At 39.4% G+C, this 23,717-nt stretch overlaps 4 protein-coding genes across 4 annotated transcripts in view; 2 read left to right on the top strand and 2 right to left on the bottom strand.

Annotated features, from left to right (window-relative positions):
- Positions 1-9,135, top strand: part of shank2b (SH3 and multiple ankyrin repeat domains 2b) — a 107,885-nt gene extending 98,750 nt beyond the window's left edge. The window contains exons 19-22 of the mRNA XM_082160306.1: positions 743-867; positions 1,195-1,306; positions 1,579-3,931; positions 5,663-9,135. Of these exons, the coding sequence (XP_082016432.1) occupies positions 743-867; positions 1,195-1,306; positions 1,579-3,931; positions 5,663-6,200 (3,128 nt within the window). The 3' untranslated portion in view covers positions 6,201-9,135. The remainder of the gene's footprint in view (positions 1-742; positions 868-1,194; positions 1,307-1,578; positions 3,932-5,662) is intronic.
- A 154-nt stretch (positions 9,136-9,289) lies between these two features.
- On the bottom strand, positions 9,290-13,009 carry polr2c (RNA polymerase II subunit C). The gene is made up of 9 exons (XM_082160339.1): positions 12,796-13,009; positions 12,053-12,102; positions 11,833-11,901; positions 11,686-11,738; positions 11,480-11,608; positions 11,355-11,406; positions 11,108-11,276; positions 9,950-10,024; positions 9,290-9,559 (listed from the first exon to the last, which is right to left on the bottom strand). The coding sequence occupies exons 1-9, from the start codon at positions 12,879-12,881 to the stop codon at positions 9,415-9,417; spliced, it is 828 nt and encodes a 275-aa protein (XP_082016465.1). The 5' UTR covers positions 12,882-13,009; the 3' UTR covers positions 9,290-9,414.
- Positions 13,010-13,314: 305 nt separating this feature from the next.
- On the bottom strand, positions 13,315-17,993 carry coq9 (coenzyme Q9 homolog). Its single transcript, XM_082160323.1, has 9 exons — positions 17,838-17,993; positions 17,057-17,249; positions 16,809-16,944; positions 16,581-16,723; positions 15,231-15,315; positions 14,988-15,092; positions 14,750-14,905; positions 14,601-14,654; positions 13,315-13,761 (listed from the first exon to the last, which is right to left on the bottom strand). Exons 1-9 carry the CDS (start codon positions 17,917-17,919, stop codon positions 13,726-13,728), a joined length of 990 nt encoding a protein of 329 aa, XP_082016449.1. The 5' UTR covers positions 17,920-17,993; the 3' UTR covers positions 13,315-13,725.
- Positions 17,994-18,430: 437 nt separating this feature from the next.
- On the top strand, positions 18,431-23,340 carry ciapin1 (cytokine induced apoptosis inhibitor 1). Its single transcript, XM_082160335.1, has 9 exons — positions 18,431-18,579; positions 19,448-19,613; positions 20,717-20,860; positions 20,950-21,029; positions 21,224-21,392; positions 22,342-22,415; positions 22,497-22,615; positions 22,696-22,777; positions 22,858-23,340. Exons 2-9 carry the CDS (start codon positions 19,457-19,459, stop codon positions 22,966-22,968), a joined length of 936 nt encoding a protein of 311 aa, XP_082016461.1. The 5' UTR covers positions 18,431-18,579; positions 19,448-19,456; the 3' UTR covers positions 22,969-23,340.
- Positions 23,341-23,717: the final 377 nt, after the last annotated feature.

Genomic DNA, 23,717 nt, shown 5'->3' with positions numbered 1-23,717 from the left:
GTCTGTCAACATGACAGAAATCGTTTTGAGTTGTGTGATTGTGTGAGTGTGATTGTAAAGAATAATTAAATCCAATTAAAGAATATCCAGATACGAAACATTTTAATGCCAGGTGTACAGGGGGTTTTGTGTGTGTGTGTGTGTGTGTGTGTGTGTGTGTGTGTGTGTGTGTGTGTGTGTGTGTGTGTGTGTGTGTGTGTGTGTGTGTGTGTGTGTGTGTGTGTGTGTGTGTGTGTGTGTGTGTGTGTGTGTGTGTGTGTGTGTGTGTGTGTGTGTGTGTGTGTGTGTGTGTGTGTGTGTGTGTGTGTGACTTACCAGATTCAGTCTTTGACGTTTATGCTAGGAAATCAGACTCTGAATTTCCCTTTCCTCCATTTCTGTGTAGATGATCAGCTTTCAGATAATGAGGGTCTGAAGAAGAGGATTGTATTTCAAGTCACACTAAGTAATCATCCCATGCATGGGAGCTGTCAAAAAAATAAATAAATGCTAGCATGTTGCGCAGTGGCCGTTGAAAGAAGTGCTAAGATTTCTCCAATGGAACCAGGAAGCTTGCACGGCTTTGACCTTGACCATTGTCGTTGTATCTATTTCTGTCGCCTTTCTTGCTCGGTTTTGGATCCTTGCTTGGTTTCGGATCTGCTTTTGAGGATCATGTTAGAGGAAATTAGCAATATTTGATACTGAGTTTGTTTTAAATGTAGCTTCCTGCTTTCTAATTTAAGATGCTGTTGTCTTACAGATAAAGTGGATGAGGTCGTACCCCCCCAGAAACCAATGTGGGACAACTCAAACACAGATTTGAGGGTGGCGGCGGTCAAACCACGCCCAACTAGCAAGTGTTTCGCTGTCAGCCCTGAAATGAATGTAAGCGTGCCTTGTCTAATCTCCCCTAGAGTTCTGTGGCATTGTTAAGAATTGTATTGTAGCCTAACTGCAATAACCACTTTTCACAAGTCTGGTAAGACTGTTGCCCATGCATGCATCCATGCATGCCTAAATTAGAGTGTAGTTATGTACAGGCTTGTGAGTATGCTTCACTGCTTGACATTTATTTTTATTTCTTCGTTTTAGTCTCTTTTAATGAAATCATTTCAACATATTATGTGAAGCCTAGTTCGAAAAGATGCTCTGCAAAAGTGCTGCATTCTACTTGTCCTTATTATCATGTCAGCCTTATTCTGTCTTTTGTAGTCTCTCTGCAATAGTCAGGATGCAGCAGTAGACTCACCACAACAGCCAGGGAGTCCTAGAGGCCCCTTCCTGGGTATACCAAGGGGAACCATACGGCGGCAAACATCTATAGGTGTGTGGTTGTTCAATTTTGTTTTGTTGCTGCAGTAAATCTTTACACAGTCCTTTATTTTGACAAATTGCACAAAAAAAATATTTCAGCTCTTTGTAAAATGATACAAATATTTGGTTTACACTCGGTGGTCAGCCCACTCTTGCTGGGTGTTTTTTCACTGATGTGACATATTTTCAAGATTCAGTTGCTTTGTTGTTTCATATTTATTGTTTCCGGATGGTGATTGCACCCCCAAGCTTGTTGATTTTTCCTCTTTTATTCCTTTACAGGAGTAACCGAAGAAGAAAAGCAGTTCCTTACTCCTCCGATGTTGAAATTTACAAGAAGCCTTTCAATGCCTGACACATCAGAGGATATTCCACCCCCACCAGCCATCTCCCCTCCATCTCCACCTCATAATAATGCTCCCGCCCCAGCTGGTCGAGGATACGGCACCATCAGACCAGGCTTTACTTCACAGAGTCCTAATGCAAACAGCACAGCCCCAGACAGAGGTGAAGGTGCTGGGTGGAGAGATCAGGGTATGTTTTATAGAGACAGTCCTGAGCAGTATGAATCCGAGGGGTACAATCATAGCCCAACAGCCCAACAGAGTCTTCATATGCGCCGTGCCCTAATCCCTGAGAACCCTTACTCGGATGTGGGCAAGATGGGTCAAGCTGGACTGTTTGTGCCCAACAAGCCTGCCAGAAGGAAGGGAATGCTTGTCAAACAATCCAATGTAGAAGACAGTCCTGAGAAAACCTGCTCCATTCCAATTCCGACAATAATAATCAAAGAGCCCTCCACCAGCAGCAGTGGTAAGAGCAGTCAAGGGAGTAGCATGGAAATTGAAACGACCACACCGGATCACCCAGGGCAACTGCGTCCTGAAGATGGCTTAAATTCAGGCAGTCCCTTTGCAGCTGCCATTGCCGGTGCAGTCAGAGACAGGGAGAAGAGGCTTGATGCTCATCGCAACTCCCCATCTTTTAAGTCCACAGATGCGGGTGATGAGGATGTGGCACCTAGACCGGCTCCACGTCTGAGACACTCCAAATCTATAGATGAGGGCATGTTTAGCAGCGATGAGCGGCTGCGTAGGCTTATGGCACCTCCCTCATCACTACTTAGCATCCCTAGAGGTGGAGGCAATGTGACAGACTTCAACAGCCCTGAGCCCACCATGGTAAGGGAACTGTTGAGCACTCGTACAGGACACAGTCCGATCAGTCTACCTGCTCATAAGACCTACAGCTCAGGAAGTGGGAATTACGTTCACCCGGTAACAGGCAAACCACTTGATCCCAATTCACCATTAGCTTTAGCGTTAGCAGCCAGAGACCGAGCCATGAGGGAGCAATCACAGCCTCTTCCGCTAAAGAGTGACCTATCCAAACTTGATCTCAATAAACCCCTTTTCATCGACACCAAGCTTAGACCAAATGTGGAGGTTGGCTTCTCAAGTACTGCTACTATGGGCCGTCCCCGTGGGGGTCTGCGGAGGCAGATGACAGAGTCCAAATATGAGACAGAATCCAAGTATCAGCTAGATCTGGGCAAGCCTGAGAAGAGGCCTGAGGAGAAGAAGAACATGCTGATTGACATTGTGGACACTTCTCAGCAAAAGTCAGCTGGTCTGCTGATGGTACACACCACAGATGGGGCAAAATCGGAGGATAACAGCTTGTCAGAGGGCGACAGGGACGAGGCAGCGAGTCCCGACAACACCCCTGGGGAGCTTCGCGACCCCAACCAGCCAGCTCCCACCAACCCCCCAGCTCCCAAGGCGCTATCAGCTGCTCCACATGGCAAGACCATCATAACTGTTAGCTCAGTGGATGAGCCTGTCAAGTTGCCCTTTGGCATCCCTCCACCTCCCTTGGCCTCTGTCGACATTGATGAAGAGTTTGTGTTTGCTGAACCCCTCCCACCCCCTCTCGAGTTTGCCAACAGTTTTGACATTCCTGAAGACCAGGCGGGGAGTATAGCTGAACTGCTCAAACAGAAAGCAAATGGTACAAAAGGGCCTTCTCTTGCTCCCTACTATCCCCCATTAGGTGGTGGAATTTCTGAAATCAAAAGACCAACGGTCCTTACAAACTGCACACCTCCTAGCTTCCCTCCTGGGCCACTAGAGCCCTACGAACAAATCACTGACTCGGGCATCGAGGTTGACAGCCGAAGCAGCGGTGACCCCCAACTGGAGACCACCAGCACCATCTCTACTGTGTCCAGCATCTCCACCTTGTCTTCTGAAGGAGGTGAGACCCTGGACACGTGCACCGTCTATGCAGATGGACAAGCCTTTCTGGTGGACAGGTCTCAGATCCTGTCCAAACCAAAACCTAAACCTGCCATCAAGAGCAATGCACTTTACAAGGATGCTTTGCCAGAGGAGAACGTGAGCTCTTTCAGAATGCCCTCCTCTGTCCCACCTCCGCCCCCTGGATCTATTCCACCAGAACCCTTAAAAACCCCAACGCAACGAACCTCAAAGTTGTGGGGTGACCCTCCGGAGATGAAAGGCCCCCATGGTCCTGAAACCAATTCAGTTCTGCAGCATGTTAACAAGGACAAAGCACCAAAGTCAGGGGAAGCATTAGACTCTCCAATGGGATCCAGGACTCACTTCGGAACAAGGTATGCCCTCTTTCCTTCCTGTATCATAGGCTTACATTTAGTCTCTCAGATTAGTGTGTGCACTCTGCTGGAGAACGAAAGAGTTGCCTAGCAACCCAATAATGAGAACAGCCTTGAGGACGAGATGAGCAACGTCAGTGTGATGATGAACACAGACCGTACCACAGAAGAAGGAGGTATGTGTGTGTTGTTACAGCATGGACCATTTGTTACTTAGTTGTCACTTCACCCAAACTGCTCCCATAACATATCTCTAGATTCTCTTATGCAATCTCTTAAAGGCTTTTATGTTTCATAAAAAAATAATTAAAAAAACGTTTAGGGTTATAAGGAGTTCCGACTTTCAGAAAACCTACTGAGCTGCCTTCCTGTCTTCTGCCAACATAGGCAGCTGTTTTTATGGCTGCATCATAACTGAAATGTATAATTTGCACTATCATTTGGGATAACATTTAAACATTAAACAATTTGATAATTTCCTTTTGTATTTAGTATTGTATGAAGAGTTTTTTTAATCAATATTTATCTGGTGTCTTTCGCCATTTTCAATTTTTTTGACTTGATTTGCATTTGCAAAAGGTTGAGTACACCAATGGCTGCCACATTGCACAGGCAGTGGTTTGCCATCGACATGGAGTTCCATGTCTCATTCATAATTGAATGATGTTATTTACAGACCAAAAAACTGACCCTAAAATGCACTTGTAGCCCAGGCAGAGCTATGTTTAGCACACTGAGCAAAGTTGGGGGTTTTTCTTCACATTGAACTGAGGTTAATCTTAAGCTATGGGCTGGACGTGTAACTTGCATACTGTACATTTACATTTTACATTTATTCATTTAGCTGACGCTTTTATTCAAAGCGACTTACAATTGCTATATATGTCAGAGGTCGCACGCCTCTGGAGCAACTAGGGGTTAAGTTCAAACCCGGGTCTCTCACACCAAAGGCATGTGTCTTATCCATCACAAAATAATTGTCATTTATGTAACAGTAAATGCTGTCGGGACACTTTTTAAAATTAAAATCAGCAAAAATAAAATTCATTTCAAACAAATTCTACCATGATGTTCCAATATTTTACTGTATTTTTTTTTTTTTTTTTTTTTTTTTAAATAATAGGCTTAATTTGTGAGACATTGTGTGAATCACAAAAAGATGAACAGATCTGTCTTGTGTTTCATCCTTAAAGGCATCTTTCCAGAGGAAGTTTTTGATTTAGATCCACTTTAGTCTGTAAGGTTTGGGGGAAATAGGACACCACAAATGTAAATTAAAAAATGTGGTTGTATCAGATTTTATAGAAGTAAAATTTTGTACAGTAATAAGGTTGTGTTTTTTTTTGTTTTTTCACCCAGGCTTTATTACTCAGAAGTTTCACTCATATTATCACTTATATATATATAATGCAGTTTGTTTAGAAGAGATGTGTGGTATTAGTTTTCTGTCATTTGACTTCCGATTTTAATCTGGCTGACAATAAAACAGACAAAACATGAGCCATAACATACAGACTTTTAACTTGGACCAGTAAGCACTAAGCACCCAGAACACCATAGCAACATGTAAAACACCGGTCTTAAGAACGGCCAACCACTTTCAACACCTTAGCATCTTTTGCAGGAATTCAGTTTTTCATTATCCCTCAAGTCTAATATGTTTTCCGTCTTAATACATATTCCTTTATTTTCTTAAATTTTTCCTTCACTTTTATCCTTCTGTCTTTGCAGAAATCAGGATGGTGTATCCCTCATCTCAGGTACACAGCAGAACACCACCGTTACCTTCACTGCCCAGCCTGGCCCCAACGTGCCTGCCCCGTCACCGTGCCGACAGGCCGACAGCCTGCCTTCCCACCACCACACCCCGAGCCCTATCATGTCCCCGCCAGACTCTGGTCTCAGCTGTGCCTCTTCCCTCCCGACGTCGGTCACTTCCCCCACCATGACGGATGTCTTTGGCCTGCCCACACCACCCCTCAGCCTAGGCACGGGGCGTAGCCGCTCCCCTTCCCCGCTCACCCTCATCCAGGCAGCGTCGAACAAGCCCTTCGCCACCAAACCCGTCCTCATGTGGAGCAAGCAGGACGTGGCTGACTGGCTTGAGAGCCTGAACCTGGGCGAGCACAGGGATGCCTTTATGGACAATGATATCGAGGGCAGCCACCTGCCCAACCTGCAAAAGGAGGATCTGATCGATTTGGGCGTGACCCGTGTGGGTCACAGAATGAACATCGAGCGGGCGCTGAAAGTCCTCTTAGACAGATGAGACTGGGCGAGACGTCCTCATCAGGACTCCACGCATCTTGTTCATAAGCTTCGTTTTCCCTCTACCCTTATTTCAGTTCACTAATTTGAACACTTTGTTGTCCTATCATGCTTTTTGGTGGATTTTAGGAACTGACACATCCTGAAGAAACTCAAGCATTCAAAATATCCACGTAAGCACAAACGGTTCCCTGCGTTTCCGTTCCAAGAGCTCCGGCACCAGAGAGGACATTGAAGCCAACACACTGTATGGAAACTACAAACATGAGCTGACTATCCTTTGGCTTTTAAGGACTTTGGCCTCCTTTGAATGCACTGAAACCAGCAGAGCTGGGGATCCATTTTCTATATTTGCTAAGACAATTCTACAGAGAATATTTCTTCAGGAAAAAAGGGAACCTTTGTCTATGTATCAGCTGCCTATGAAATAAATATCTTGCTTTTTTTCCCTCCTAAACCTCTGACCAAGAGGTACATGAATCTCTGAAATGTGATCGGCGGGCATTTAGATGTCCCTCAGTTCTTTTGCGGACAGTCCTAGAAGGGCCGTGGTCACTTGAAAACAGAGTTCAAATCTCCCTACGTGCGAATAAACGCAACCGTAGCAAGCAGCAGGTCTCTCCACCATCTTGAATCTTCGAGTCTTGTAATATGCTAACATTGGATGTTTGTCTGAATGATCAACAATTCTCTTTGGTCTTTCTGAATTGTGGTTTACTATTAGGTGTCTTCCATGCAGTAAGGAAGTCTGCGGCATTCCCACCAACATTTTATTTGAACCTTCAGTCGACTCTAGGGTGCGCTGTTGCTAGTCAGTATTAATTTCCAGAGAGTTTTATTTGAAATAATGGATCTTCACAGGAACACACAAGATCTGTACACTGAAATACCTAAAGTCTCATGGATGAATGGAAATTAACCAAATTAAAGTAGAATTTGACAATTAATTTTTGTCAAATTTGACAGCTTTGAGTTGAACTCTGACACAATCACTCTGAAAGGGCCAGTATGTATCTGTCTTTCACTTTAAGTGGTGCATTTTCATTTATTTATTTTTATGTATTTATTTTTTGAGAATAGAGTGTTGAGAGTGTAATGAGAATCATTTGATTGTTGGGTGGTAAAAAGGAACGTCCACAAAACTACAGGAAACCTCCTTAATCTATACATATCAATTTCGTCAATTGTAACTGATACAGGACTTCATATCGATAAATTGTTATATTTATTTAAATTTTTAATGAAATTTGATTTGGATTTTTTTTTTTTTAGCTAAACCTACTACAACAAATTTTAAGTGGTTTCACAAGGTGTAAATTCTCATTGTCCTGTTTAACCAAAACTTGTCCTTTTCATTTTATGTCCTGCAATCCTTTTGCTTTGCTCAACAACTGGGAGAGGTTATGATTTGTTTATTATGTTATTTATTTAAACATGTAACTGCAATGTGTGCCTATCTGTGTTACAATTTGACACACCACAACATCTCTAGATCATCTAAGATTTAGTTGTGATTTTCCCATTGTTAGAGTCTCGTTTCTCAGAGATGCAGCAATTTTATCGGACTTAAAACGCCATAAAACCCCACAGGTATGGAATCAGAATGGAGATAATGTTCATATTTGAGATTAAAACATCACAGAGACACGAAGGGACAGCCAGCATTATTACACATTTCACCTTCAAAGCACTGTGGGTAACGTCAGAACTGAGGGAAAGGCGACAGATTTTGAGAGTGGCTGTGAATGAAATAAAGTTATGATGAGCGTTAAAGTATGCAGTGAAGAGATTCAGAAATAAATTATATATATGTTTGCTTATCTCTCGACCTTAGAGGAGTTAGAGTAATCATCTCTATATATCTTATTTTAGGAAACAGCACAGTATTTTAAAGATTTATAGAAATATTTATGAAATTTTTATGACATTTAACTCTGATATGTGGTGTGCCAAAAATCTATGTGGTATCAGTTAAGAAGCAATACACAAATTTAAAGAACACTGTTTGGTCTTTCTTTGCCAGTATTCCACAGTACAATATATAATATTATGAAATGAAATTTACATATACATAGGTCTCAGTGAATTAGAAGATATGAAAAATAACGAGATAATGACTGTCACCTGCTTCTTTTAGACAATGTAATTAAAGAAAGAAGTAAACATGTAGATTTGTGTGGTGTGTATACTTGACGAAAAACAAAACGAGCACATATTTCAGGCCACTTAAAAATGCGGTCACATTTACCATTGATCCGCGAAATTTCGCCCGTTCTGGAGTTTCGCGAAAAAGTTCGTGTTCAAGTTCATCGCGCGAATTCGCTGCGAATACTAACAGAAAGCTTGTGTGTGGGCAGTGCTTCATACATCGCTACTGATGGAGTTTGTGCCCGCGGAATTTTGCTGAAATATCGCCAATGTGACCGCACATTCACAATTTACGATATCAGAAAACAGATACTTTATATTTATGGCGAAAACGACAGCATTGAATCGTTGTCTACGCAGAATCCGATTTTAAAAACGCATTTTATATGAAGACACACATAAGTTCCTGCCTAATTAGCCTACAGCTGGACTACGAGATCTACTTCTTCATATTTTGTCTCACACACTTGTGAGGAATGCATTCACTTGATCTATGTTGCTGTAATTTTGTGCTAAACTAGAATTCATGATTAAAATCAAAGAGAATTTTTTTTTTTTTTTGTCACTGCACTTTCCTCGAAATCCCTCGACACTCATGTATTTGAAACAACCAAAATTTACGGGACGAATAAATATGATTGCACAATCTGTTGTCAATCTGTCTCACGTAGCCATGTGTTTTGTTTACATAGTTTGTCTCGGGGAGGCTTTATGTAAATTTGTTACATCCATTTCAGGGCTTGTTTTGCTTGAAATAAAATCTTCCCATTATCAGCATGCTGTTCTATGCCTTGTCATGACCATACACGCTGTCTTTTTATGTTTCAATCATGTATTAATGAACAGAATGGCCTCTTTATATATTTTCCACACAAACCCTGCCCTCTGGTGTTCATAGTGTTTTTCCCCCCACATTGTGCTAGTTATGGAATGAAACGACAATGTTTTTATGTGTTTATTATTAATAGAATTCTCCATCATAACAGGTTTCATGCAAAGAAACAAATAACAGCTGCAAAAATATATTTTCCCTAAAACGTGATCCAAAAAAGCAGTATTTTATGAGTTTAGTTAATGGTGAGCACATCGCTTTGAATTTCGTGGCTGAGCTGAGTCTGCAGATCACTCAGTTTCTTCTTAAGGACAGCAAAAGCCGACATGACGATGGTCTCTGGCCGAAGCGAACCGCAGGACTCCACGTTGTAATAGAACCTTAATGGAAATTTAATTTAATTTGTATTGACATGCTTTTTTTTTATGAACTATTTCACAATGTTTTTCAATTTGCAAGCACATGATGCATTATACAATGTCAATTAAATAACAAATATGATTTTGAATAAAAGCTAATTGTTTGTATATGATGAGGAATTTCTTAAATGTGTTGCCTTTATATTTAGTTATATAAAACTAATAAAAATATCAAATCACATTTAAGAAATTCCTCTTAATATAAAAACAGAATACTGCAGTTATTTAGTCTTTTTGTGCATTATTAACTTGTCTACATTTTAACACACTTTCAAAATATGTGCAACAGAGGGACAATAATTCCATTGCATATATCCTTATGCAAGTATGTATGAGTTTAAACTCCCTTACCTCTCTGGCTTTCCATTAGGATCATATGGAGCTTGAACTCCATCCTCTTCAATTTCTGAATATTCACTTTTAGGCCTGACAATCAAGGAAAGGTGCAGAATTATACATCAAATTTGTTTGACAGTAACTTTTTTGCTCACCATCCACTGTGGCTAATGGTTTTCCAAAGTTACTCTGCATTTTCACTAGCCACAATTTTGACATCAATACAATGGGGGAAAACTGCCATATATATATTTTTTTATATTATTTCATAATTTGGCAGCAGGTTTATTAGGCTGCTGTCACTTTAAGACCTGACATACAGGTCTATTATACTGTTACACATGCTTATTCTTTCTCAACCGTTTACGTTCACTTTGAACATAACTGACTGTGTTTGCATGAATAATTGGCAAGACCGGCATTTTGACATATTTTGTGTGTGTGTGTATATATATATATATATATATATATATATATATATACACACACACACACAAATATTAATACTATTTATTATTTATTTATTAATAATTTTTTTTTTAAATTGAATGACCAGTGAGAAACATTTGTGGCTGGTAGATTTTCCCAGTTTGTTCATTTATGTACCAATGTGTCATCAGGTACATAATAAATAAATAAATCACGTTATCTGCGTTCGCTCGAACTGATCTGCTGAGGGACGCTAATAGGTGAACGAATGCGCATTAGTTCCGCCCACTTCTGAAGAAGCCGGCAGTGGCTTCTGCTTGTTCTTAAAGGCTGAATAATTCCAAATGACTGAAAAATACAGCAGAGAATATAATTTACATGTAGCGGGTCAATTCTATGTGGTATGTAAGACTCTCACTCTCTCTCTTTGCATGTGTGAGAGAAACAGAGAGTGCTCTCAGCTAAGCGACGGCGAGTTAGGCCGTCTACTTTACACACTAGTTTATGGTGCGTCAGATACGAGATAAACTGCAATAGCGTGCTTTAAAGACCAAGAGCGAAACTCTCTTAAGTGCTCAGTCAAGAGTGTTCAATATATCTGTGCTAAACTCATACTTAGCCTCTAACTCAAACACTGGCGAGTGAAATCTAACTATTTATTAGCCAATGGCTAACGCTAGACATTATTTAGTCCACTAGCATGAAGATTTACTCGCATTTTAGAGGCTTGCATAAGAACCATACCATTCCTGTGGAAGTGGGTACACCGTGTGTCTCAGCGCATTGTCTGGGTCATACTCAAACGCCACCCCAGCGGTGGGATTCCACTTGGCGTGTTCCTTGCCAAAACCCTTTTTAGCGTACGCTCTGAGACGCAGCTCCTGACCCTTCCGCAGCTTCACCAACAAGATGTCTGTGGAAAACCCCAAATGATGAATGCAAATACATCTGAGTGATTATACAGAAAATTATACAGAGGAACTGGACCCACCATCCTGCTCTACGTAGTCATTGGGATCGTTGTCTCGACTTCTGGATGTTACCTGAAGAACAAGATACAGCACATCAGAAAACGCAGTGTCTGTATTTGAGTTTGTGAGGAGAATATATACATACAGGGATGACCCGGGGGTTATTGGACAGGAGATCTCGTGAGGTCACGTGTCGCGTCTGGTCTTCGGTACATCTTACGTCAAGCGTGAGCTCAACCGAACACTCCGGACAGAAATCATCACATGTGCAGTCCTAACGGAAAACCAAAGAAAGCAAAATGTTACGTTCCACTTCTCTACAATTAATGCATTTAAGAGTTTAATACTTACTCGTGAGTACTGCATCTTGTCGACAATGTCATCACTTGTGAGTGGAATTAACCCTGTAAAAGATGAGCATGATAACTTTGAGAGGCCGCACTATGCATTATGAGAAGAATGAAATGAAAGATTTGGAAAGATTTTATCCAAACGCACCCACTCTGTGTGCAATAAACTCATCATGGAGCACAGAGGAGTTGGCATCGATCTGAACCCAATCGATAGCTGGCAAACAAGCACATTACATCAGATTAACAGATCTAAAAGACAAAGTGCATAATTTAATCATGTAAACACATTATTACATCTATATAAAAACTATCTAGAAGGGCTAGAAATAAAAACATCTAGAAGACTGAGATGGTTTGATCCTTACCGATGGTTGGAACTTCTGACATGAACACACGACGAATAGAGTTCGCCACCCTGAATAAAAAACAAAATACAGAAATATTAAAAAAAACATTTAATAGTAACAGGTACTTCCTATGAACAGGGTACAAATAGAGCCTGAAACTCTACCCTTTTTCAATTAATGAGTGAACATTAGTTAAAAAGGTCAATGAAAGGTGCTTAAGTGATTTTGCAATTTTCTAGCATTAAACATGAACATAAAACATATTTAATATTATAATACTTTATTTTAAAAAGTTTTAAATAAATACAATTATATTTATGGTTTTAATTTTAAATATATAATATTAATATATGTTATATTCAATCTTTTATCTTTATGGTTTTAGTTTGTCATAAATATATACATATTAATATTTTTTTACACAATTGTTTTTTTATTAAAAAAAATATTATAATGATACAAATATTTATCATATTGAAATGCAAATAAAAAAAGTATATATCTCAAATCTCGGGATTCGTGCGGCTTTGTTTAATGCCTCAAAATCATGGGACAGCAAAGTGTACTATGGTGGTACCATGGTAAAGAGATGGTAATAATGGTTCTTATGATTCTTGCCAGATGCAAATACTATAGTTTTTACATGTTGTTACGCGGTATTTAAAATGATCATATTTCTGTTAGTAACAACATAATAAACAATAATTTCAATGCCATCATAACACACTTGCTTTGAAACGCTAAATGATCACTCCACTCACGCGAGATCCGTGTTCTCGATCACAAACTTCACATTCTCGTCCGTCAGCTCCGTGATCTTCACTGTGGGCTGGTTGGCATACGGCATAGTGAAATTTAGCTCAAGATTAAGACGATAATAAATAAACGAACTATATGTGCGGTCTGTCTTTCATTCACTCCAGCATCGAGCGCTTCTTCAGCACAATAACAAACGACAGCAGCTCATTGGTCACTGGCCGCCCTCGTTCCGTTAGCATCCGGATCACACTAGTACCACTTCCGGTTAGACATACTAAAAGTCCTCAGAAACCGTTATGCGTCAACCTAGAATAGAAGTCTTATGTCTTTCCGTGGACTTGGAACAATACATGATTAAAACAATGCATTGTTAAACCCACCAACTAATTAAGTCATTGTGATATCGTATAATATCATGTTCACTACAGTTGTGGTTACTACTGTAAAATCAGAATATTTATTAATATGGAAGTTTCTACAACATTTTTGTTGGTCGAATCTGCAACATAAAAAAGACACTGTTCTGTAAATAGGTTACCCTTTATTTCTTTTAATGAGGGACTCGCCAATGAGTCAGACACAAACTGTATGACCATAGGACTCTCAAATACAATTTACATTCATATTCTTACTTTTTTACAAATGCAGAGAGTGTGGCAGCAGACTGCAATGCCTGAAAGGAAAACTGTCTCCTCATCGGGCTCAGGTTACGATACAAATAGAGGTATTAGGTATGGCAGAGCTGGCCCATTTAAAAGTGCTAAGGGTGTGATTATCGACCCTGTATCGTAGCACAAACACTTTCTTTGTGATAATTTTATCAGGTTTAGTTGGTTTAGAGTGGGTGAGTGAGCTGTCAGACATTTACGCTGCTCAGTCGAGGGGTCGAGTAGAAGACAAGACAAAACAAAGGCAGGAAAATCAGAAGGAACTCATCGTCTCTGGTTCATCCCTGTTAGGTTCTTCAGCTGTAAGAAAAGAAAGCTTACTATTAAAAATGAAATAAAATTAATAAATTAAATATTATGGCTTCGGTGATTTTGTGATGTTCTAGCATTAAACATTTAATAACATCAAAATGTTTGTAATATTTAAATAAATATTTACCAAATTAAAATTCAAACCATATTCAACTAAAAACGGAAAACTTTTAATGCATTTTGGCCTTTCATTTACACGACAACGGCGTTTCGGGGGCCTGAAAAAGCAAACTTTTTAAAACGGGGTTCAAAGTGTACATTTTGGAAAACTATAATGTTATTGTCTCTGTGTAAACTACACAAATGCGAATTTGTGAAAACGGTCACGTTATGCATGTGTGTATTATGCGTTCAGTCTTTAGGCATGTAGTGATTCTTTACAAGGTGACATCGCCAACTACTGGCCTGGCAGCAGAATACAGCGTTTTTAGTCGTTCTCGCAGATCCATGTGAATGGATTGTTTTAACTCTTTCCCCGCCAGTGTTTTTTTTTTTTTTTTAGTTGCCAGCCACCACCAGCATTCTTGATCATACTCACAAAATTTTCATGGCACCCAGAATGTTTTGTTGTATGAATATCTGAACATGCAATATATCAAAAGAAAGAACCGAGACCCTGATAAAAAAATAAATTAAAAAAAGGTGGTAGGGAAAAAAAATGGTAGTGAAAGAGTTAATGCTAAGGATTTTTAGTACATCATTGTCGTGTAGAAGTACCCTTAAGCATGTTTTTTATTTAATCACTAACATACCAACAACTTGAAATAGCAGACTTGGTATTAGGGCTAATATATTTCTATCTGGAAACTGTATTTTAGCCTGGTTACCGTAATTGCGGCTCCCATGAGCCCCTGAACCACGGCTTCTCCTGTGGCTTGCACCTAAACCAAACAAAGATTACGCAGTATATTAGTAATAATATTTGCTGATCACATTTTGGTAGCGTTCACATTTTGTCTATCTTTAATCAGTTAACCTGTTTAGCCGTGTTCGCCATGTTAACTACATCCTTTATGCGATTGTCGAGGAAGGCCCATGTGTCTTCAAAGTCAGGAGGCGAGTCTTGCACCATCACCAGCTCTGTGGTGTTATAGATCCCCGTCAGTGCCGCCCGCCGCGTGTACCAGTTCATCTAAGACAGAGAAGAAATACAGGTGGATTAGCGCACCAAAGAAAGGAGGACGGTGGCGAGTGAGATCAGAGAAGCCACTCACGTCTGTCGAGCGATCGCCTGCGTAGTACCAGATGTCATCCACCATCGTGGACAGGTGCTTCAGGCTGTCGGGGATGTTGTGTGGCAGTAGTAGGATGCTCATGGCCTGCAAAGGCAGAGAAGACATAAACAACAGTGTTTCTTTCTTACTTCCATCATTTTTTTTTATCAATTATTGCTTATTAAAGATTAAGCATTTGAAGTTTAGGTTTTGAGAGAGGAGACTGCATGAGGCAGCGCATACCTGAGGCCACGTGTCAATATAAGGAATCAACATCCGCAGTCTCATCTCTACTGCGTCTCTTAGAAACTCTGCCATTTCCTTTGATCTAACACATATAAAAATACATGTAGGTTATAATATATTAAAATAAGCATTCAAGCATGACTAATTCCTGTAATTTAAATTACAACAAAACAACTGAAACCAGTGATATTATCATTTACCCAAAATAATCATAAATAAATAAATCCACTATAATATAATATAATATAATATAATATAATATAATACATGTAGGGGGACAAATTTACATAAATAACTCCACAATAATTTAATGTAATATAATGTAATGTAATTTTTTTACATAAAAACTTATGTAACTGATATGATAATTTACCCAAAATAATCATAAATAAACCACTGATATGATAATTTACCCAAAATAATCATAAATAAACCACCCAAAATAATCATAAATAAACCACTGATATGATAATTTACCCCAAATAATCATATATAAACCACTGATATTATCATTTACCCAAAATAATTATAAATAAATCCACAATAATATAATATGCAGCTATAATATGTATAAATACATAAAAACTTAAATCCACAACAATACAATATAATATAATATTGAATGTTATATAACAAAATAAAATAAAAATCGATATAAAAATTCTAAATAAACAAATCTATTAAAAAAATTCAGCACAAGGAGATTTAAGTCACTTTTGACTAGAGTCATTGGAAAGTCGTAACATGGCTGCACGATGAAATCCACGTCTCACATCCATAAAAATTTCCATTTAAAAAATCTATATAAAATGCAGTTTTTAGGGGTAGCTTCTTAACCCCTGTTATACGCTGATTTCACACAGCCGCCATTTTGAAATCGAAAGTGAGGCTCCGGTGGGAAGAACCCCGGAAGTAAAGATAAACAACAATGCCTTGGATTACCAACTTGAAGCTGCTGCCGCGATTTACACTATTGGATGTTAATATCCAATATAGGATATGTATATAGTTCATTCCTGCTTCGTTTTTTACATTCTGAATTATATATATATATATATAAAAAAAAATATTTATAAATGAATTTCACTGTATATATAGTCTAAAGTATGAAAGAAATGTTTGTACATTTTTAGAATTGACACAACATCATTAAACACAACAATACACTATCACATTCACGACTCTCCTGTGATTAAAGGCGACACTTCCGGTTTTCTTCCCACCGGAGCCTCGCTTTCGATTTCAAAATAACGGCTGCGTGAAATCAGCGTATTCACACCTTAACAATGACAAATCTTGTTTCTCGAGTACACTAGCATATTAAATAATGAATTATATTAAACTCACTCCGCCTGGCCAAGCTGGACCAGGTTATGTTGCTCTGCCAATGTATCGGCAAGTTGAGCGTTACACTGTGCAACGAAATGCAGGACCAAGTCTCCGGCTCCATTGTTGAACATCCCAGTGGAAGCTGATGACAGGCCAAGAGTCTGAATCACAAAGCATATAATTACCGTTATATTGTCTAATAATATTTACAATACTTGAGGTTTTCTTTTGCTTTAAGACACAAACCTCTGCTCCAGCTGCGATGGCCTCCACAGTCCAGCCGTGCTCCGGAACGAACTCCAGAGCCGAGGTCAGGATGCGAACCTGGAGCTGCTCTTCAGTCTCATAGTCTTCGCCGTGTTCGCCACTCTGATCTTGATAACTGAGATGCCAAATGGACTAGGTTAGATTAAATGACAGCAGGGTTGATCCATGTATGACGAATTTAACTCAACTCTTATATTCCATCAGGTCTGGAGGATTGGGGCTCTAACCTGGTGTTTGGCTGGCCATCTTCTGAAGGTTCTGAAGAAGATGAGCTCTCTCCAGCTGTGGGAACCTCATGGAAGGATGGAGGTGGTACAGATGTGCCACTTTTAGAGTCATCGGCCAATCGTAACAGGGTGGCACAATGGAATCCACGTCTCGCATTTCTGCACTGGGGACTGACTGTGCCTTGAACTGCAACTGTAATAGTGCATAGCATAAAATAATTACCATGCAACAAAACACTCGATAATTAGATCATAAAACATGCTCTATAGTAATAAAAACATTGCAACCCAACATTTTAAAAAGTCTGCACCGCTGAGCCTTCAGTTTCTTTTCTTATATAGTGGATCAGAATCATAAAAGTGAAATAATCTCAAACAAGGGTTAATATGTTAGCATTCAGTTGTATTCCCTGCTTTGCAAATCATTTACTTTTGAAAAACATTTAGAAAAGCTGATCTCTATGTAATGCAATTGCACACGTTTCAGTTGATGTTCACCATTATTTCAATATGCATTTGCCATCAAGCTGAATTACACAACCTTCAATGTTATGGTTTGTCATGTGCACTTTTTGTTTGCACGCGCAATCCTGTCCTTCATGGTCACCTTCTCTAGTCGCCCAGCTGACTTACATTTGCCTTACTTGGAAGCAGGCAGAACTATTTACAAGACACACCATCGGCAGCTGTCACGAGTGACTACAGTCAACTTTTGAAACATAACGATTGTGGACTAAACCGCTAGCTAATGCCCGAAGCCCTGTCACTGTCCCCCGCTTACCGCTGCCGAGACCCCGCAAGGCCCTTCCAGCTCTCAGTGCTCTAACCAGCGCCGCCATATCCAACCACAGCGGACTGCGCATGCATCCTATATGATTACAAATACATAGACTGTAAAAAAAAAAACATATATCGCCATTCACTCTTGCTAATATCACTCTTCCTCTAGGGGGCTCTTGGTGGCCCAAATACGGCAATTCGCCGTTGATCCGCATTCAAACCTTGATACAATTATGTCGCATTGTCGGAACTTGCATACTATGAAGCACATACAATTAAACATCTATTAATTAAAATATAATACAATCTGACACACACACAAAAAATGTTTATCTGCCTAAGTAGTCTTTGTAAACGTATTACACTGGTAACCACAAACGACGATGATTGGCCAACTGTAGTCAGCGCGGAGAAAAGCAACTTGTACCACGTAACAAAGTCGTCAACTGGGCGATAATTAATACCTAAATAATGACACTACGAAATTGTTATATCGAATAAATTGATAATACACAGTAAAGAGTTGAGACATGAAACCGTTTTTACTATCCATTGTACTAATCAATCAGAGAACGTTTATGAGCCAAGACGTGGATTGCCATTCTACTGGTTTGGCTTATTCTAACAGCAGATGTCGTCATCATCATCATCATCATCATCCAAGCGCGACGCCTACATACATAACAACTTGCGACGTCCATCGTGACCGGTGTTGGAAGTAAATTTTTTGACGCGATAAACAGGTGAGACAGCTGTTTATTATTGTTCAGAAAACTTGTCTTTGTGAACATTCTGTTGTGTGGATGGGTTTTCTGATATTCGGCTAAACTGAATGGTACGTTAAAGCTGTTTTGTTACATTGACAAGGTGATCTCACTGTCTCAGAGCACAATGATGTCTGTTTACGTTGTGTTGTAACTGCACCGTCATCATGATGCAGCCGATCTTACTGTAAATGCTCATTTGTAATGGTTAGTGTATCTAGGACAGAATCGGGCAAAGAGATACAACTTAATACATGCGTCTGATTATGAGCTAGTCTGCTAAAGGAACACTAGTACATTATTTTTATATATATATATATATATATATATATATATATATATATATATATATATATATATAATATACAGTACCATATTTATATATAGAATATACAGTACCTGTCAAAAGTTTGGAAACAGTAATATTGGAAAAAATTATTACAATTTAAAATTATGGTTCTTTTTTAATATACTTTAAAATATAATTTATTTCTGTGATGCAAAGCTGAATTTTCATCAGCCATTATTCCAGTCTTCAGTGTCACAGCAGCACAACTGTTTCCAACATTGATTATAAATCAGCATATTAGAATGATTTCTGGAGGATTATGTGACACTGAAGACTGGAGTAATGATGCTGAAAAATCAGTTTTGCATGACAAAAATAAATGATATTTTAAAGTATATTAAAATACAAAACCATTATTTTAAATTGTAATAATAGTTCCCAATATTACTGGGGTTTTTTTTCTGTAATTTTGATCAAATAAACGCAGGCTTGAGGAGCATAAGAGACTTCTTTCAAAAGCATTAAAATAGTAATGTTTATATATTTATTTATTACCAGTATCAGGTGATGGCAGACCTTGGACTGAAGGAGGGGGACAGGGTGCTGCTGATATGGACTCAGCCATCATCTCCCGCTGCACTCAAGGAGTTTGCTGAAACTATTGGCTCTATTGTTGGTAACCAGAGTCTGGTGTCTTTGGAGAACATGGAGAGACTACAACTTTGTAAGTACACAGACTGAGACTTGCAAGTAATAAACTGAGTTAAAGAATTAAGAATTAGAGAGTCAGGGTGAATAAAACCGTGTCGTCTGAAATTATTACAAATGTCGGAGTACCGCAAGGTTGTGTTAGTTCCGCCATACTTTTTACATTATATACGACTGTCGAACGGACATGTTAAATCAGTATATTTTGAAGTACTCTGATGATACTGTCCTAATATCTGTGCTGAATGACTTCTATAGTTCTGAGGTTCATCATCACGGTGTAAGTAAATTGATTGAGTGGTGTGAGAATAATGCTCTTATCATTAATACCAGTAAAACTGAGGAGATTGTATTTGGGTCAACGGCAGATATAGCGCCTGTCTTTATTCATAAGGAGGAAATTAGACTGGTCAAGACAAGTATTTGGGAGTGACTATAGATGATATGCTATCTTGGAAAGATCACATTGAGACCCTATGTAAAAAGACAAAGCAGAGAATTTATTTTCTTCGCCGTCTTAGGTCTTTTGGAGTAAGAAGGCAGATTCTTCTGCTGTTTTTTAGGTCTGTGATAATGAGTTTACTGCAATACTGCAACTCTAGTTGGTATAAAAGTCTGTCTGTCGTGTTAAAAACAAAGGTTTTTAATCAATTAAAAATCTGCTCAAAGATAGTAGGTCAGCCGCTTGAGAAGCTTTATGACTCAGCTTATCACAATAATATTCTCAGGTTGGCTGACAATATAGCTTCTAATCCCATGCATATTTTGCATAAAGAGTTTGAACTACTACCGTCAAAGCGGAGGTATAGAGTTCCCAAATTTAATAAGGTGAAGCTGAAACACTCTTTTGTGCATCAGGCAATCCTAGCGCTGAACAAAAAAAAACCTAATCAGAGATCAAGAGTATTGGGATGGTGGGGTTGTAGATGGATAAGTGTTGTATTGAATGTATAATTGTGTGATTTGAGTGAATGTCAATGTTGAATGTATGTTAAATGTTGTAGTAAACATGGATACTGTCATGTAAGAAAAATTTCAGACTTCATTATGACAATAAAGTATTAAGTAAGTAAGTATTCTCCCAAAAATATTAATACACCTCATATCTGTCTGTTTTAGCTTCTAATGCAGCTTCAAGTTACAACTGGGTTCTCTCAGGCCTTCTGGCTGATAGCTCACCAATCCACAGTTCTGAAATGCTGGCTGAGATCGCCAGAGTGATGAAACCTGGAGGGAAACTTGTGCTAGAAGAGCCAGTAACAGGTATCGAATTCACAACGCCACAGTCTGTACAACATCCTCAAGTGGAATGAATCAGTGCTGACGGTTCGCCTTGTAACGTTTCTTCTCAGGTTCTGAAGACAGTAGTGTGAGGACCGCTGGGAAACTGATGTCAGCTCTTAAACTGTGTGGATTAATGTCTGTCACAGAGGTCAGAATTCAGTGATTTTATTAAGTTGATTCAGTGTAGGACTGGGATAGTATATATTACTTTTGACCAGTTTTGAACTGACCTACTGAAACAGTCTTTTTGTAAAATACAATGAGCAAATAAAAAGTGCATTAAATTCAGATGGTCCTAAAGTCTGCATGTCAGCTAAACTAAAGCGCGTTTAATTTTCACAGGTGAAGACGGAGCCGCTGAGCCCAGAAGCAGCCACAGCTCTGAGAGAGCACTCAGGCTTCCAGGGAAACACGCTTTCAAGGGTGCGAATGTCAGCATCTAAACCTAACTTTGAGGTCGGATCCTCGACGCAACTGAAACTTTCCTTTGGCAAGAAAACAACTACGACAGGTCTGTGTGTTTTTTTTTTTTTAAGCACTTCCACATTAAATGTAACACTAGGTCAAAATTGACCCTATGAACGTATTCTGGTCTTATTGTGCATGATTCCTAGCCTGGGAATCCAGACCTAAATCTAAAAGATTAATGGTTTGGCGTCGCCTAATGAAAATCGCCCAGCTCGAGGGGCGGCACCAAGCATGCATTTGAAAATCTCACTGCACGCAATTGGATAACACTACGACCAATCACAACAATAAACCCCATACGCTTAGCTACCAGCGGAGCTAACTAGTAGATTATGCTCTTACCGTATCCGGTCGGCAAAACAGCAAAAACGTCCTTCTTGCAAAGGAAGGATTCGAGCGGCGTCTTCTGTTCCTCTTTTGGATAAAAAGCCAAGTCTAACTCGTTCATTGTAGCGGCCAAAGCCGTTTCAAACAACTGGTGTTCATCCATAGCCATCTTGCAATGTTTACTGATGACTTCGACGTCGCAGCGCTGTCGTCATCTGTTTAGCTCGCCTCTGGCCCGCCTATATCAGATAACCCGATGTGATTGGTGCAGATCAGATCGAGGGGCATATTTAATGAGCATCGTTACTTGACACCAGAGTAACTCGCTGAGCAAATTCAACTTGTGCTCTCGCGAGAACTCTGGATTACCAGGGTACATGATTCCTCGCACCATTATTCAAAAATAGATTGTTTTTGCAGTGGACAATTTAACTCTTTCCCTGCCAGCGTTTATTTTAAAAAGTTGCCAGCCAACGCCAGCTTTTTTGATCATTTCCACAAAAATCTCCACTTGGAGAATTCTGTCAATGGTGGGGAAGCGTTGTGTTATAATAACGGAAAATTCAGTCAAAAGCCTCATGTTTTACTCTATATGAGGTTTTGAATGATGTTTCATGTTGATGTATCAATCAATTAAAAAGGGGCAAATCACTTGATTTCTGCAGAGAAACCCGCTCTTGATCCAAGCACTGCACAAAAGTGGACTCTATCAGCCAATGATATTGATGACGATGATGTGGTATGTAATGATCTATTCAGTCTTGTGCCTTTTGTGAAGTACCCATACCCAGCACGTTATTTTGCTCCTTCACTTCTCTAGGATTTGGTGGATTCAGATGCACTTTTGGATGCTGATGATCTGAAGAAGCCTGACCCGTCCTCCCTCAAGGCTTCCTGTGGAGATGACTCCAAAAAGAAGAAAAAAGCCTGCAAAAACTGGTGATTTACCTCAAATTAAACAACATATAAAGCTGTAAACATTGTATCAATCTACTAACAGGACCGTTCTTGATCTGTAGCACTTGTGGTCTTGCTGATGAATTGGAACAGGAGAGTAAAGCCGCTCAGAAAGCCAGCCAGCCCAAATCAGCCTGTGGAAGTGTATGTATTTCTATCATTAAATCATTTCTTTTTTGTACTTAGAAGTTTTGTATAAATTATGACTTATTTTTCCTCTCTAGTGTTATCTGGGCGATGCCTTCCGATGTGCCAGCTGTCCATATCTAGGCATGCCTGCCTTCAAACCTGGAGAGAAGGTTCTGCTGGCCAACACTGATATAGCTGATGCATAGACACTCAGTTTTGAGACATTATTACATTCCGTTATGATTCTGCAACATCAAGGCCAAGATTACATTTCCATCTGTGTAATCAACAGGGACACAAGTTCACAGTGTCATTTGTCAATTGAATGGTTTGGTTGTAAACATCTCTTGCCATCAGATTTATAGTCTTTAAATATGTCAAATAGTATTCAGAGAGATGACTATGTTGAAAATATGAATCTCTGGATTATATCGGTCTCATCTTCATGTATAAGCAAGGAAAGCCCGTTTTGAGTAAAGTTTGTTTTATTTGAAAATCCAAAGCAGTTTGCCTTCTGTATAGTGTAATGTGATTATTTTAAGCTAAAATGAAATGCTTAATAAAATTTGTTAAAATAATACATGGACTTTTGACTTATACATTCATATTTACTGATTAGGGAGCATTATGCACAGTCACAGGTGAAACGAATATTGTTGATCATCTCCTAACAAGGACCCACATATTAAGGTCTGGGTAGAGGTGAGAATGTACCAACAGAGGTCTGAGGAGGGACAAACCACAAACCGGCGACAGGGTGTCGGGCGCCCAAGGCTCATCGACGCATTAGGGCAATGAAAGCTATCTTGTCTGGTCCGAGCCAACTTAAGGTCTACTGTGGCAAAGTCACTAATTCTTAATGATGGTTACAGGAGGAATAAATCACAACACACAGTGCATCACACTCTGCTACATAGCCAGCGACCAATCAGAGTGTCTATGATGACCCCTGTCC

This window comes from Leuciscus leuciscus (assembly GCF_965113295.1).
Source record: "Leuciscus leuciscus genome assembly, chromosome: 25".
NCBI classification, from domain to species: domain Eukaryota; kingdom Metazoa; phylum Chordata; class Actinopteri; order Cypriniformes; family Leuciscidae; genus Leuciscus; species Leuciscus leuciscus.
This window is presented reverse-complemented; position numbering and strand designations above follow the sequence as displayed.